The sequence below is a fragment of the Solanum verrucosum genome, unplaced genomic scaffold, assembly GCF_900185275.1.
Source record: "Solanum verrucosum unplaced genomic scaffold, falcon-dt-bn FXZP01000064.1, whole genome shotgun sequence".
NCBI lineage: Eukaryota > Viridiplantae > Streptophyta > Magnoliopsida > Solanales > Solanaceae > Solanum > Solanum verrucosum.
The window spans coordinates 2,495,628-2,512,340 of NW_026020144.1; the positions used below are offsets into that span (position 1 = coordinate 2,495,628).

Sequence of the window (16,713 nt, forward strand, 5' to 3'; positions counted from 1 at the left end):
AATACAAAATTGTGATATTCAAATTAATTTACGTGTGTTTTTATTATTTTATTATCACAAAGAACAATTGTATTTATTAAAACTTGAACCAATAAAAATCATCATCTAGTAGTAAGATATTTGTCCTAATATCATATAGTAGTAATATTTTTATATCCATTGTGTATTATTTTACCTCACATCATCTTTTAAATACATATTTGCATTATCCTAATTAATTTGCATATAATATTAAAAAGTAAATTTTAGACTTAACTCAATTTTCAAAATCAGATTAAGAAAAAGAGGTTGTTCAAGGAATACATCCATCTTCGATGTGGATTTCATATTTCACCCTATACATATTTAGATAATATTCGATACTATATACGTGAACAATTTATTTAATGACTCAATGTCATGGGTTTAATTTTCTTATCATGATAAATGTTATAGGTCTATATTCTAATTCAATTATAAATTTTCGTTCAAAATAAAAATTGTCCCAAATCATATAAGAATAGTTTAAGAAATTCATTCTTTTTTAACATAGTTCATTCATCAGATACCTTTATTAAGTTGTATAACGAGTATCTTCTACCATACAAATATTACTAATTTTATATCTCTATCCATTAAAAATTGAACAACTTTAAATAAAAATATCATGGAGTAATATTTTGCCCTCCAATGAAATTTAAACACATGATCCCATACTTTTTCAACTCTATTTATTGAAATACTAACCATATTATTAATTATTATTATTATTATTATCTATATAAACCAACTCCATTTATAAAAAAAGATTCCAAATAAATTGAAAATTCACATTTTATTTTCTTGGCCCCACACTAAACCGACAACCGAGTGTGGATTTGTCCTTAAGTCCACCGTCCTTATCCATTTTTCACGGTGGCCGTCGTTTTAATGACATTCATGTAATTAATCCTAAAACCATGTCCTAATTATAGCCTCTCAGCTATAATTGGGATATTTAATTTAGAAATAAAATATTAGAATATTTTCATATTTTAATTATATATAGTGATAAAAATAAATATAGATATTTATAATTTGTATTTACATAAATATTATGAAAGACTTTAACGAAATGAAATTCGATGATATTAACTTAATTACAACTAAAGGTAAATCTATCATCATTAAATATCTCTTTTATTAGGGCTCATAAAATATCAAATATCAATAAAATAAAATATATAGTATATAATTTTATATTACACTATAATATCATAATATCAAAACTATATGGTATCAAGTATTTCAATTCAATATGATACTTCAATATCTATTAACTTTCTGTCTTAATTTATGTGACACATTTTAAATTTCAAGATTTAAATAAGTCTATTTTTTACTGTAATTTTTTTATATATCATTTAAATATTTTGAATTGTCAATTATTATGTTATAGTACTTTTTATGTAGTTTACAGATTTATAAATTTCATTTTAAAAAAATTAAAGATTTCATGTATAAATTTTTGATCAAATTTTCATTGTTTAACTCTCGAAAAAATAAAAGGTATTACATAAATTGAGAAAGATGTAGCATATAATACCCCTACTCCTAATTGACAATGTATACCAAATTTCATTATCAATCCATAGACCAATGTGTGCTCACTTTTCTCTCTCAAATTATTCGTAAAAAATATATATTCCCTATTCGTTACATTCTTTTATTTTTTACTTACTCTCTCTAGGAGCTCTCACCCTTTTGCTCCTTTGATGACTCGAACTCGCAATCTTCGAGTTGAAAATAAGGGGTGCTTACCATCCTAGTAAATTCCTCTCGTCCCCTATACTTACATTGGTAAGTACTACGACAAAAAAAACTATTTTTGACTAAATTTTGCTTCTACCAACTTAAAATTATTTTTAGTAGATTCCGATTCAACCAATATGTAATAAAATCAAGTATAAAAATGAAAAAATTGAACTATATGCAATTAATAATAATAATAATAATTATAATAATAATAATAATAATTATAATAATAATAATAATGAGAGAAACTAGTCTACATTTGATCATCTATTGATACTCTATGCTTATTCTCAACTTTTATATCTTTATATCTAAAATCATGTTTTCAATAAATTACAAATATGTTATATACTGTTTAACCAGTTTTTTCTAATATTTTTTTTAATCAACATCTGTCTCACCTCATAATTACTATAGTCTATCTCTCACGTCTCATAACTAAAATAATTGTACACCTCTTTTCTTACCTGCCTAAATTATTTTAGTTATCTTTAATTCCATATCTTATTCATCAAGCTATTTTAACCTTATTTTGAATATGTTCATTCATAAATCATAATCACATCTCTCCCAAACATTTATACATTAATATCAATCATTCTTTTTTCATCACTTTTATTTTCTAAAGATATATTTTATTTTTTTAATGTCAAACCGTTAAAATTTGATTAAAAATTTACTCATGAAATCTAGGGTGAAAATAAATTTTGGAAGGAGCAAACTTAGGCGAAAATACACTAAACGACAAATTTCTGAACCAGAGGAATTGATTAGTCCGAGTTCCTCCGACAGGCGACAGGTGTCTCACAATGAACCAGATTATGCCACGTGGACCATTGTATTTATCGCACAAGCTTACCAGGCCTTGGGAAAGAAGCAGAGCCTACAGTTCAAAATCGAATCGAAAAAAAACATTTTAAAATAATTAAATTATTCAAAATTTAAGAAAATTATTCAAAAAATTTATTGTTCATATTTATGATTTACTTTGAATTATTTATATTTCAAGAATAGTTTAAAAATATTTAAAAGGACAGAAGTGGAAAGTGATATTTATTTTATGTCCTAAACTTTTTTTTCTTAATGGATGTGCATTGCTTCAATAATTCACTTATTTTAAAATGAATAAAATATTAGTTTATCAATAATAGGTTATTGATTTAATAATTTCGGTAGCGATTTAAATTTTTTATATTATTGTGTTATCGATTCTTAGTTGTTTGAAGTTTTATTTTAACATGTTAATCGATAACTCAATAGTAAGTCAATATTATATTTATATCATTTAGTATATAAAGTCCTTAAATTAAAGTTTAGTTTCATACTTTTATTTTTCACCATCTCAAACTCTCGTTTATCCTATAACGGTAATGTGTCTGCTTTTGAGCATAATGCAATCTATCAACTTATGTACATGGTTCATTTAGTTTGTTATCTTATTTCTAAGTAATTTTTTATGATTTTTTTATATCAAATCTTAACATATCAATATTCAATAAGCTAATATCTTAATGCATGACTATAACAATTTTTAGCATGTTTACAAAATCGATAATCAATAAAATAGGACCGGACTGATTGATACATAGCCCCGAGACCACCTCATTCATTTTTAACCATGCTTTAACACTTTTTAACTCTATACAATGGTTAATTACTGTCGCCGCTAAAAATAAAAAAACAATTAAAAAAAATGTATAAACATTTGAAAATGATTTTACACTTTACATATCTCTATTATGACAGCTTTCAAAACTAGTCTCCTCTTTCACTCTCTCTGTGTTCTAATCTAAAAAGCAAAACCGCCGCCATGTATGAACATTAAAGCTCTTGTTCCCATGTTTTCTCTTCTTCAAGAAATTATTTTTTTCCTCTTTAGGGAACACAACAGTTCCCAAAAATAGTGTTGAATTTTTCCTAGCTTTGGGAATCGTTTGTTGAATTTTCTGTTGTAAACTGTGAAGATTACTTTCAAATCCATTTTTACAAGTAAGCTAAAAGGGGCTGAAGTGGAGAAAACAAGTATTAGCTGAAAAACATATGTAAAAATTTCAAGTTTTATTAGCTAAATATGGCAGAGATTGAAAAATTAGCTGGTTCTGGTTCATTAGAAGAAACGATTACACAGCAAAATTTTCCAGTAAAGAGGAAAAGGAATCTTCCTGGAAATCCTGGTAAAGTTTAATCTAACAGTTTCTACCATTTTTTTTTGTTTGTTTTTGTCGATTTCTGTTTTGCTGAAGGTGAAAATGGTGGTTGTATGTGTAGATCCAGAAGCAGAAGTGATAGCTTTATCACCAAAAACTCTAATGGCGACAAACCGATTTGTGTGTGAGATTTGTAACAAAGGTTTTCAAAGAGATCAAAATTTACAGCTTCATCGGAGAGGTCACAACTTGCCATGGAAACTCCGGCAACGAACGAGCAATGAGGTGAAAAAACGTGTTTACGTTTGTCCAGAATCTTCATGCGTTCATCATGATCCTTCTAGAGCTTTAGGCGATCTCACTGGAATTAAGAAACATTTCTGCAGAAAACATGGTGAGAAGAAGTTTAAATGTGAACGTTGCACCAAAAAATACGCTGTTCATTCCGATTGGAAAGCACATATGAAAACTTGTGGTACTAGAGAGTATCGTTGCGATTGTGGAACTTTATTTTCCAGGTACTATAACGTCTTCCAGTATTTGAGATAAAATAATAAATAATCTAATCATTCGATCGCGAACTAATATTTTTATTTTATTTGTTTATGTTTAAGGAGGGATAGCTTCATAACTCATAGAGCATTTTGTGATGCATTGGCTCAAGAAAGTGCAAGATCTCATCAACCATTAATGGAGGATACAAATGCTGAAGGAGATTTGAAGGTTGATGAAGCTATTAACAAAACGGTGTCGTCTTCATCTAGTCCACCACCACAACCTTTAACTCCATCAACTGGCGTTCTCTCTCCAGTTCTGTCCATTCAAAGTTCAGGTAAATTTTTTTAAAAAACAATAATAAAGCTAATTCTATGTTCTTTCGGTAAGTTTTGATACGCGAGGAGATATATAAGGATATTCAATCTCGAAATTAGCTCATACCTTAAATCAAACATAAAGTCATACTCTACTAATAATTTTATTTTGAGATTATTGTTCTTATCTCGCGTATTAAAGTGCTCCGGGTATTGAACATGCATAATGTGCAATTTGTCAACATCGTAAAAGCCAACGAGTATGTCTACGAAAACACTTCTCTCGTTTGAATGGAAATTTGGATTCTTCAGAGTGGGTTTTTTCATGTGATGTTCTTTTTTTAATATATAAATTTTTATTTTTTTTTGGATTTGTCTATTAGTGTTCTTTGTTTTTTCTGAAGCTTCGTCTTGTTGTGTGATTTTCACCATTAATTTATTACTATTCATTTAATATATAGTTTTGACCACGAGGGAAGAGATGAATAGTAAAATGGTGTAATTATTTTTTTTTAAAAATAATGTTAGTACGTGCTCAAAAATCGAAAAAGGATTTAAAAAGAGATATCACGATTGCTTCTTCCTTATAATGTGAAAGGTCTCTGGTTAAAGTGGGATGCATATATTGGATTGTGGATTCAGAAGTTACAAAAGTTTATTCCATTTTTGAAAAAGATTGCATCTTTTTCTTGATTCAATTGAATTGAATTATAAATAAAACTCTCTTTTTTTCTTTCTTTTGTTCATTTTTTGTGTGACAGAATTGCCTGTAGAAAATCAAAATCAAGGTGGAGTACAATTGCAACAAGCACAAGGTACAACAACACATGTTTCTACCACCCCTGTCATCACAATTTCCACTGCTGCTGCTAGTGGTCCTAGTAGTAGCAAGGTGTTTGCTAGTGTGTTTCCATCGTCGTCATCAGCTCAGCATGTAAACTCGTCTTACTCGGATATTCTACGTGCTATTGAGACCGAGCAAGTGATGGCTGTAGAGCCGATGTCACTCTCATTGTCGTCTTCTCTTTACTTGTCTAATAATGGACCAAGTTTATTCCAAGAACACACTGGTGGCCATGGCCAGCATTATGGTTCAGCAACAATGCAGCCAGCATTATCTGCAACTGCATTACTTCAAAAAGCAGCCCAAATGGGGTCTACAACCTCAAACAACTCGTTTCTCCGTGGCCTTGGATTGGCAATCTCATCGAGTGCTTCTACACCGGAGGAGAATTCACTAGCAAGGAGGACTAATGCTCTCGGCCATGTGAAGCTGGAGAGCAATATTAATGCAGAGGTACCCGGGCTCGGGATACAGCTTCATGGTCATTCAGGATTTACTGACTTTAGGATGGGTCCATCCATATCTCATCAGACATCTATGATGTTCGGAAGCAAGCCTCCGACTCTTGATTTTCTTGGTTTAGGAAATGGTGCAAGTGTAACTCCATCGAACGGATTTTCAGCGTTTTTAAGCTCAATGGAAGATGGATTTGGTGTTGTAGCTGAGCCTTGGGATGACCCTTCTGATAGAAAACCTGCTATGCTCTAGCTGGAGTTTAGTTGCATTAATGCAATGCCTGTCAAGGGCTTGCTCTGCGCTCATCACCACCTACCTGCATTTCACATCTCGACACAGTGGAATGCGTAACCCGCCTTGCAATTAAGCTCTATTCACATCCCTCTCAAAGGTTTTGGATTGGAGTTTAGTTTTTTGTTTGATATTTTATACATATGCAATAGTTGATAGGGATAGTTAAGTTATGTTCATAATCTTGATATTGCGTTTGCCTTTTGGTCTCTCAACCAAACTTCATTATAAGATTTTAGTTTATTTTGGAAATCATATTAGGAGGTCATGCAGTTAATTAGGAGAATATAGTAGATGGATCTAGTATTATTTTGTAGTAATTATTATGTGAGAGAATAACTAAGTTCAGAATGTGGATATTTCTCACTTGGGAAAATTCTTTAATTTTCCACCTACTTTCTTTGTCCATTCTTTTTGTCTTCCTTTGAATATCACATTTTCATCTCCATAAGTAGTAAGCAAAGTCTAGTGTGAATTGATGATGTTGTGAACACTTGTTCAAGGACAACATTAGATGCAAAGTTTCTTTAGGTCCTTTTCCCTTTGTGACAAGAAATTCATAGGGTACCTTTTCTACAAAACCGTACACCAAGTGGAAAACTAAAAAAAAAAAAAAAGAAATATCATTTTTTGATAACTAGTACTCCATTGGTTACAATTTATATATTATTATTATTATTTGACTTGACATTGAGTATGTTGTTATTTTTCATTTGATCTGCCATAAAATTTAAAATAAAGAAAGAATTTTTGTTTAAAGTAAGTCTAAAACTAGCATAACATTTTATATTATTTGATTATAAAAATGAGAAAACATAATCTCACATAAAATCTAACATATATTTGATTGTTTTTGTCTCTTTTCCAAATAACATAATATTATCAAAAATAAAATTCTGATTTTATGTTTTCGCATTACTAGTACATGTATAGATTATTAGGAAAATGTTGTATCATTCTATATGGATAAAATATAACTAATCTCCAGGTAAATTTATTCTCATCTTACTAATGAGTTAATTTCTCACACGGCCATTTAAATAATATCTTTCATTTCAAAAAGTCGCTTAATTTGACTTGTAACACAAAAATCACTCTAATAATAATCATATTACAATATTGAGTTATTTTGTTTTCTAACAAAAAACACACACTCCATTATTGCATTTCATCAATCAACTAATTCAGACAATATTTCCAATAGATATTGCTAACGTAGAATGACATGTATTACTCTAACGAGCAATCAAACGACCCTACTTAATCACATGCCTTCTTCCAACAATGTACATCCAAACAGCTAAGGCCTAAGGGAAGGAGTAGACATTGGAGAATCAGAAAAATGGAAATGTGGGGAATAGGCAACAGACATTGCCATTTATAATGAAAGTACCATAACATTTCTAAACAGAGAAGATCATGCCTGTCGGTCAGTAGGGGCTCCCCCACCCCCACCCCCACTCCGCAAGTCAAATCTTCAACTTAAATTTAATTAAAAGCCTTTGTAGACTACTGTAGTAGTTGACTGTTGGGACACGTTGGAAATTAATGAAAAATGACAGACTCATAGTTTATTAGGAAAATTAAGCAGAATAACAAATATTTAACCTGTACTATAGTTATAGTTTAAGAAAATTATAATTCGTAGCTACAATTTCTTCAATTCTTGCTATTCGCCTGATTTGTATAAATACATAATTTGTATGATTTAGTTCCTGATTGTATAAATTCAGAATTTTGTATATACTTACACTAGCTATTTGTATAGGTTTATGAAAAATTCGTAATAAATTATCATGTTTGTATATTTGCAAGCGAAATATACAAATGAAATTCTGAAAAAAATTTAAATATATAAATACAAAGTTTGTATATACTTACCATATTTGTATATTTGCAAAAGAAGCATACAAATGGGCAGAAGTATACAAATCGCAACCTTTATAGCAAATGGAACTATAGCTATGAAGTGCAATTATCGAAACTATAATTATAAAGCCTTATTATATCAATTATGTTTGTTATTTCTATAATTTTCTCATTATTATTTCAACAAGTTTTGTGAAATGGAAAAGAGTCAAAAGTGTTTTTAAATGATTTGAAATTGAATAAATATGTTTGGTCAAAAGATATTATTATCGTTAATAATTTGGTCCAAAAATATTTATGTTAGAGTATAAATTATGTCTTTCTCTATTTTAATTTGGATCGAAAGGTGAGCATAACATTGAATGATGCACACTCTTGACTGTGCCCACCTGCAGTGACATCGATTGTTCAGTGATATTGATGAATAACAATGACTAAATAGTGACATTCCAGCTAATACAAAATTTCAAAAGTTTCTGCACATTTACATATTTATATCGAATTATAAGTATGTATAACTTGGTATACCACATTAATAACATATCCAAAGTACTTTTATAAAATGGGGTTTTATGAAAGGTAAGATATATTCCGATTTTGTTTTTGTCTTTTTGATAGTTCCTTAGATCCAAAGAAATATTATCAAAATAGGATAACAAGTAAATATGACAACCAAATAGTAAGAGATAAACAATAAGTGTATTTTTTCCGTTTCTTTTTAGTTGTTAGTTTTTTATTTTTGAGAGTTAATTTTATTAATTTTTAAATACTTTTAAAAAATAAAATTTTAGATATTCGAAAAATATTATAATTGTAACTTTCTTTTCATATTAATATGATAAAAAATACATCTTAAAATGTTAGTCAAAATTTGTATTGTTTGACTCTCAAAAAAATAAATTATGACAATTAAAAAAGAACGAAGAAAGTGATACGCATAAAAGAATAGCAAACTATTTTTTTCTCACCCGGTGTTCGGAGCCCACATAAACTAAATCTAGATCACGCATGTAGGGCTCATTCGAGGGTGACGCCCCAACATGATTTTTTCCAAAGTCAGAGCTTGAACTCAAAACCTTAGATTAAGGTGAAACAATCACACCACTACATCACAACTCATGTTGATAACTCTCTAGCTATCTACTAACCTTTTACTCTTTACATTTTTCTAATTTGAATTATATCTTTAGTAAGCTAAATCATATGTTGCTATCCGATCACCTTTCGTAATTTATTTTTTGATATATCTCTACCTTTCCTTACTCATGTTACATTCAACATCTCAAACCTCTTTAATTGTGCGATCACCTTTCGTAATTTATTTTTTGATATATCTCTACCTTTCCTTACTCATGTTACATTTAACATCTCAAACCTCTTTAATTGTGCATTTCACTTGTATAATATCCGAATCATCTTTACCTCACTTCTTTCATTTATAATCCGATCCAAAAATTATTTTATCTTATCCTAAATAGCTTCGTTCCTAATCATCTCTCTTATAATAAGTTCACACATCCTTCTCATCTTTCTTATCATGGAATATCTACGTGAACAATAAGTATGTTACACATAAATTTGCTTCTCCTCAGATAGTTCAATAATTAAGAGAACAATTTAAATTCTTAGAAAAATAAATAAATTTTGGCAGCCTCTACCATAATAGCCAATGTGATTAGTAAATAATTAAATAGAAATATGCCTAAATCCTGTTGGACATGATTACTGATTATGCCTTTTTGTTTGATCTCTTCTGCCGGCTGACTTTTAAATTAGTTTAGTTTATTAATCACTCACTATTTATGCATTTCTTCAATGAAGATTCCCCAAATCACAATCTTAATCTCTACCTCCTCCTCCGCCGCCGTCGAACGCCGCTTCTTTCTCATTTCCTGCCACCGGAACCACCGGAAAACTGAGATTCTTCTCCGATGTATCTCACAGTTCTTTCGATTTTGCTATTACTACCTGTGATCTTCATTTTCAAGTTCATATACTCAGTGATTTACCTTCCATGGAAGTTCGAAAAACACTTCAGGAAGCAAGGAATCAGAGGCCCCGGCTACCGTCTGATCTACGGAAACACAAAGGAAATCAGACGGCAGATTAGTGAAGCTGAATCGAAATCAATTCCGTTTAATCACAACGTGCTGCACCGAATTGCTCCTCAGTACTACAACTGGTCCGCCATTTACGGGAAGACTTTTTTGTGGTGGTTCGGGATGAAGCCCCGATTGGCTATTTCTGACCCGGATATGATTAAAGGGCTTTTCATGAATAAAGCAGTGGATAAAGTTGAATTTGATCCACAAACTAAGCAGCTGTTTGGACAAGGACTTGTTGGTTTGCGAGGTGAACAATGGGCTTTGCATAGGAGGATTGCAAACCAGGCTTTTAACATGGAGATTGTTAAGGTGATCCATTAACTTTAACTAAAGCCCATTTGTTAAGTTTTTTTTTTTTTTTTGTCTTACAAAAGAAAATGTCAATGAAGTTTTCACCTGAAAATGCATTTTAAAAAGCTCTGAAGCATTGAAAACACTTCTCAAATTTGGTGTGAATTATTAGTTTTATCCCGAATGATTGATAGTCTTAAAAAATATTTATTTACTTGATTAGCTGAACTTAAATACACCTATGATCTTGCAATATAAGTGAAATATACTCATAAATTCTCGTCAAGTTTAGGGGTGTTTTAAACACTTGTTTTGACTTTTGTGACATCTATAGGAGTTTGAGACCAATTGCTATGTCATGTGCCAGATTGAGGGTGTATCTAAATTTAGTTAGTTAAATAGAAAGGTGTTTTTAAAACTGTCAATAATTCGAGAGCAAAACTAATGATTTGTGTTAAATTCAGAAGTGCTTTCAATATTTCTCTAAAAAAAACTTTTGCTAAGGCTAAATGTCTTTCAAAAATAACATTTATACTTAAATAAGATTAAAAAAACATTTGTATCTTCATAAAATAAGGAAATAATCCGCAAATATTTCACTTTCACACCTTATTCGTCAGGAAATATAGAATATAATATCATCTTAAAAAACGTTTACAAATACTCTTAAAATTACTCTATCAATTCAATTTTATACATAAAATGATAAAAATATCTCCTTAGATAGATTCAAAGATAATCCTTTAAAGTCACATTAGTAACCATTTATATTTTAAAATTTGACCATAAAGTACAAAGAAAATTGCATCAAATTTAACCATCACCACAAAGAAGTTCCATTGACTTAGAATTTAATCATAAACACGAAAAAATCTCATTAAATTTTAAAATATACGATCATAAAAATGCACTAGACTAGAAAAAAAAAACTCAAAATTATATCTTCAATGTGAATTGTTTCATTTTTTTTTTTTAAAAATAGTTACCCTCAGAAGTCACAAGTCATTATCCAACCGGTCTCTTTGACAAAATATTTGATAAAAATTAAAAATATTAATTTAAAGAGTGCTTAAGAAACTATATTGTAACCATTTTTGTATTTTTCTTTAAATATTATACCCACTTTATTTTCTAGCTTGTCGTCATTTTTAAGTTCTTTAATTTGAGCTACTTTTAACCTTAGAGAAAACAGAGCAGCCATGCTCTTTCATTCATGGAGAAATCCTCTATGCAACAGAGGTAATTTCTTCCCTTTAATCCAACTGTTTGCTTTATCGCATGGCGATGTAGCTATATTTCATTCTTGCGCTTCTATTCCCTCTAAATATCCTTCGTTTCGCAAAAAGCCATCGATTTCTAAGAAGCGTAAAGTTGTAATTTTTAGGGAATTCAGAGATGTGAATAGTTTAAACGATGCTGTTTGTGTTTTTCATCAATTGATCTGTAAAGAACCAGTTCCTTCTGTTGTAGAGTTCGCAAAATTGTTAAGGGTGATGATTAATATGAAAGAATATTCTGTTGTTGTTTCGTTTTTCGGAGAGATGAGGAAGTTAGGGATTCCCTTTGATGATTATATCTTGACTATTGTGATTAATTCTTTTTGCTTGCTGGGTTGTGCTGAAAATGGATTTTCGGTATTGGGTGTTTTTTTCAAGAGTGGTGTTCAGTTTAATGTGGTTACTTTCAGTACTCTTATGAGGGGACTTTTTGAACAAAATAAGATTCAGGATGCTATGTGGTTTTAGGAAGCTGGTGAAAGAGAAAATTTGTAAGATGGAGTTATGTTTGGTACAGTCATGAATGGGCTTTGTAAACAAGGGCATTCTCAAACAGCTCTTAGTTTGTTGAGGATAATGGAGCAAGGGGATGCCAAACCTAACACAGTTGTGTATAGTATTGTTGTAGATGCACTTTGTAAAGACCAAATGGTAGGTGCTGCTTTTAATCTTTTCAATGAAATGAAGCGAAAAGGGATTACTCCGAATGTACTTACGTATAGTTCACTGGTTGATGGTTTCTGTAAGTTTGATCAGTGGGAAAAAGTTAGGCTGCTTTTGGATGAGAAGATGTATCTTAATATTTTCCCGAACATGCACACGTTTAGCATGTTGGTAGATGCATTTTGTAAAAAAAGGATGGTTGAAGATGCTGTGGAAGTGTTAAAGATAATGGTCCAAAAAGGTGAACATCCTGATGTGGTTACCTTTAATGCTATAATGGAAGGGTATTGTTTGCGCAGTGAAATAGACGTAGCAAGGAGAGTTTTAGATTCTATGATTGATATTGGTGTCAAGCCTGACATCTTTAGTTACAATATATTAGTCCATGGATATTACAAGCAGAAGAAATTAGATGAGGCCATGCATTTATATTGTGAAATCTCGCAAAAGGGGTTGAAACCTGACATTGTTACGTATTCTACTATCTCGCAAGGCCTTTTTGAAGTTGGTAGAGTTGAGTGTTCTGAAAATTTCTTTACTGAGATGCAAAATGCAGGCCATAGTCCTGACATTTACATTTGTGGCATTATGCTTCATGGTTATTTAAAAAATGGACATGTAGAAAAAGCAATGTCCCTCTTTCATAGGTGGGAAAAACAAAAAGAAGATACTTATATTTTGATCTATAATACAGGCAATGATGGATTTTTTAAAATTCAAAAGCTTGATAAAGCTCGTTCTATTTTTGATAAGCTTTATTCCGTAGGGTTGCATCCTGATGTTATAAGATACAATGTAACAGTAAATGGACTTTGTATTGAAGGTTTAGTAGATGAAGCCAAAGAGTTGCTAAGAAAAATGGAGGACAATGGGTGTTTGCCGGACAATGCCACTTCCAATCATATTGTGAATGGACTTCTCAAGAGTAATAAAACTAATGAAGCAATGACCCTTTTGAAGGAAATCATCCAGAGAGGTTTCGCAGCTGATAAAGTCACGATGTCATTGCTAATAGAACTACTCTTGTTAATAGGGGAAGGTACTTTTTTGCTTAATATGATACCAGAACTTCATCTAAGAAATGAGAAATGAAGATCTTTTTCCTCTCACTTTTGAACTACTTGAGAGCTTGACTACAATTGGGAAAACCAAATGATGATAGCACTCGAAGTTTAGTTAGCTTCCAATGATGGTTTATGAAAGTATGTGACTTCTTAAAATTCATATGTTGGGGGAATGTCTTAATCTGGAAACTTTATCTCCCTATACCTATATGGATTTTTTTAATATAATAATAGATGTAAGTCTTATTAAACATAACTCAATTCCTCGGTATGATCATTCAGAAAGTCCCTCCAAGGCTCCCATACAATTATTGCAAAAGCTGAAGACACCATTTCCCATTCTTATCGCGATCCAGAGATTTCAGTAACCATATTAAGCAATACCATATATAGAACGTGGTCCGATATTCAATAGTCTATAAAAGTGTTTTGTATGCATTCATTTCATTGTGATGTCTACTTCAGTCACATTTCATGATTTCTGTTAAAATTGGCTGCATTTGGAGTCCCAATTGATAGTTTTTTCCTTTGAGAAAAGACACAAGTATATGTCAGTGTTCTTTGATTTCAGATGTCTTGTTTAAAATCTTTGATACAACCCACCACCTTTTGGAATTCGTATGCCATCTTTTTCTTTAAAAAAATATCACAAGTATGGGTGGAGCTACTGTTTCATTTACGGATTGAAAGGACCTAATAGCTTTAGCCTAGAAGCTGGATTGTGTTAAAAAATCCACTTAAGATGTATAAATAATTTATCCAGAATACATAAATTCAAAATTCTTGCCCCCTCCCCCCCATAACCATAAGATTCTATGTGTATTTTAGGCATGCTATATAAGTTTAGCTAATATGCCAGAAATCTTATTCTTTTTCTCTTAGATTGGGTATTCGATCAAAATTTGTTATATGAAAAATAGTGGTAAAAAGCAATAACTTCTAAGGTAACTATAAATGTATAAATTTGTTTTCCGAGCACTAAGTCCTTCAAGAATAGGCTAGCTTTATCTCTCAATTACCTATCATGTGCTTTCCTTGATGAAATCTCAATGTGTATTTAGTTGTTAACTTGTCTTACATGACATTCGTGTATTGCCCACTCCATGGCATTATACTTTCTTCCATCTTCATCATTGAGCATACTATTTTTACTTTGTATTGATTTCGAATTTGTATTACTAGAACTTGATCTTCTCATTACTGTACTATAAAGTAGTATCTATACCTATACTTATAAGTCAAAACCTTTTTTTCTTTTACTAAAGTTTTGATGAATTGCAGGCTTGGGTACCAGATATTGTGACTAGTGTTATCAAGGCATTGAAGAAATGGGAAAAAGAAAATGAAGAGAAGGAAGAATTTGAAATAGATGTCTTCAAAGAATTGAATGATCTCTCAGCTGAGGTTATATCTAGAACAGCTTTTGGGAGTAGCTTTGAAGAGGGGAAACGCATATTTGTGTTGCAAGAGCAACAAATATCTCTTACTTTGCAGGCAATGCGAAGCATCTACCTTCCTGGATTTAGGTAAGTCATCATATAAGCTTTGCTGTTGAACTAATTTGGCAATCGTGAAATGAGTATTTAAGCATGAATGCTTTTACTCTTTTTTAGTTTTTCACGGGATTGTATTCATCAATTTAATGGATAAGAAATCTGTTAATAAATTAACAGGTATTTGCCCACGAAAAATAACATGATGAGACGGAGACTAGAGAAAGAAACTCGAGAGTCAGTAAGGAAGCTGATTGAGAGTAGTAAAGGGAGAGAAAATTCTAAAAGTCTTCTTAGTTTGCTAATCTCTGCTAGTGAAGAAGAACACGGATTTGGGATGGAAGAAGTCATAAATGAATGCAAGACATTTTACTTTGCTGGGAAGGAAACTACTTCTGTCTTTTTAACTTGGACACTTCTTCTTCTAGCATTGCATCAAGAGTGGCAAGATAAAGCTCGAGAAGAAGTTTTCCGAGTTTGTAAGGGTAACAACCTTCCAAGTGCAGAGAATCTGAATGATTTCAAGATTGTAAGTTCGATTCTCTTATCTATTTGTTATGTTTCTCAACACATTAATTGAGGGTTGGCAATTCACTCTTTATATAGTCTTGGCAACTCAACTCATGAGCTAGGTTTTGGGGTTCACTTGGGTTTTAGGTTCATTTCTTTTAACATGGTATCAAAGTCGCACTCATCCCTATTATTGATTTATCCAACGTTTGGCTCCATGTTATGTTGTCTATGCTCCGAGTGTCTAATCTTAAGCATGCTGTGTGTGTTGAGTGTCCCGACATTAGTTGCAGGAGTAAATGTTCTTTCGATAATCCTCACCTCCTGAGTTGACTTTTAGGATTGTATTAGGCTCATTGGCTATTTCACTTTTTAAGTGGTAGTTCCTAACGTTGGTGACAAATTGCAAGTTTTACTTATATTTGTTCTCTAATTTTGTTTGTTTGAATAGGTGACAATGATACTCAATGAGACACTGAGACTCTACCCACCGATAGTCGCATTGACAAGAGGAACTTCTAAAGATATCAAGTTGGGAGACCTTGAAATTCCTGCAAATACTCAATTTTATGTGTCAGTAGCTGCTGTGCACCATGACACCGAGATATGGGGGAAAGATGCACTGGAATTCAACCCTCAGAGATTTGCCGAGTCTCGTAAGCATTTGGCTTCATTTTTCCCTTTTGCATTAGGTCCAAGAGTCTGTGTTGGGCAAAACTTAGCCATGGTTGAAGCCAAAATCATCCTGGCAATGATAGTTAAAAATTTCTCTCTTGCATTGTCACCTTCATATGTTCATGCTCCAACTACACGCCTTACTTTACAGCCCCAGTATGGTGCTCCTATCCTCTTTAGGAAGATTTAAGTTTAAATGTACTACTCTTCACCATGTGATCAGTTTGTCCATCGACGATATATAGATCATCGATCAAAGCTTCAATTATAAACGAGTTGGATCGATTATCTGAATCATTCATTCTGCTGTATTCATGTCCCATAATTTCAATACTGTTTTTACATATTCATGTTTCTCTAACAAGTAAATGCATATGCTGTCCCAAAGTTTTTGCGTGGGAGGCGACAGTGGCGGAGCCAGAACATTGACTAAGGGGTATCAA

General features: G+C 31.5%; 3 protein-coding genes and 1 pseudogene across 6 annotated transcripts in view; 3 read left to right on the forward strand and 1 right to left on the reverse strand.

Annotated features, from left to right (window-relative positions):
* The window catches only part of LOC125827593 (COP9 signalosome complex subunit 4), a 242,593-nt gene that overhangs the window by 30,743 nt on the left and 195,137 nt on the right, over positions 1-16,713 (reverse strand). The window lies entirely within an intron of this gene.
* Positions 3,551-6,578, forward strand: LOC125827589 (zinc finger protein GAI-ASSOCIATED FACTOR 1-like). The gene is made up of 4 exons (XM_049506888.1): positions 3,551-3,947; positions 4,042-4,438; positions 4,535-4,752; positions 5,494-6,578. Exons 1-4 carry the CDS (start codon positions 3,845-3,847, stop codon positions 6,282-6,284), a joined length of 1,509 nt encoding a protein of 502 aa, XP_049362845.1. The 5' UTR covers positions 3,551-3,844; the 3' UTR covers positions 6,285-6,578.
* LOC125827590 (cytochrome P450 734A1-like) lies at positions 9,992-16,578 on the forward strand. The gene is made up of 4 exons (XM_049506889.1): positions 9,992-10,606; positions 14,874-15,118; positions 15,266-15,614; positions 16,047-16,578. The coding sequence occupies exons 1-4, from the start codon at positions 10,124-10,126 to the stop codon at positions 16,458-16,460; spliced, it is 1,491 nt and encodes a 496-aa protein (XP_049362846.1). The 5' UTR covers positions 9,992-10,123; the 3' UTR covers positions 16,461-16,578.
* Positions 11,747-13,627, forward strand: LOC125827588 (putative pentatricopeptide repeat-containing protein At1g12700, mitochondrial; annotated as a pseudogene).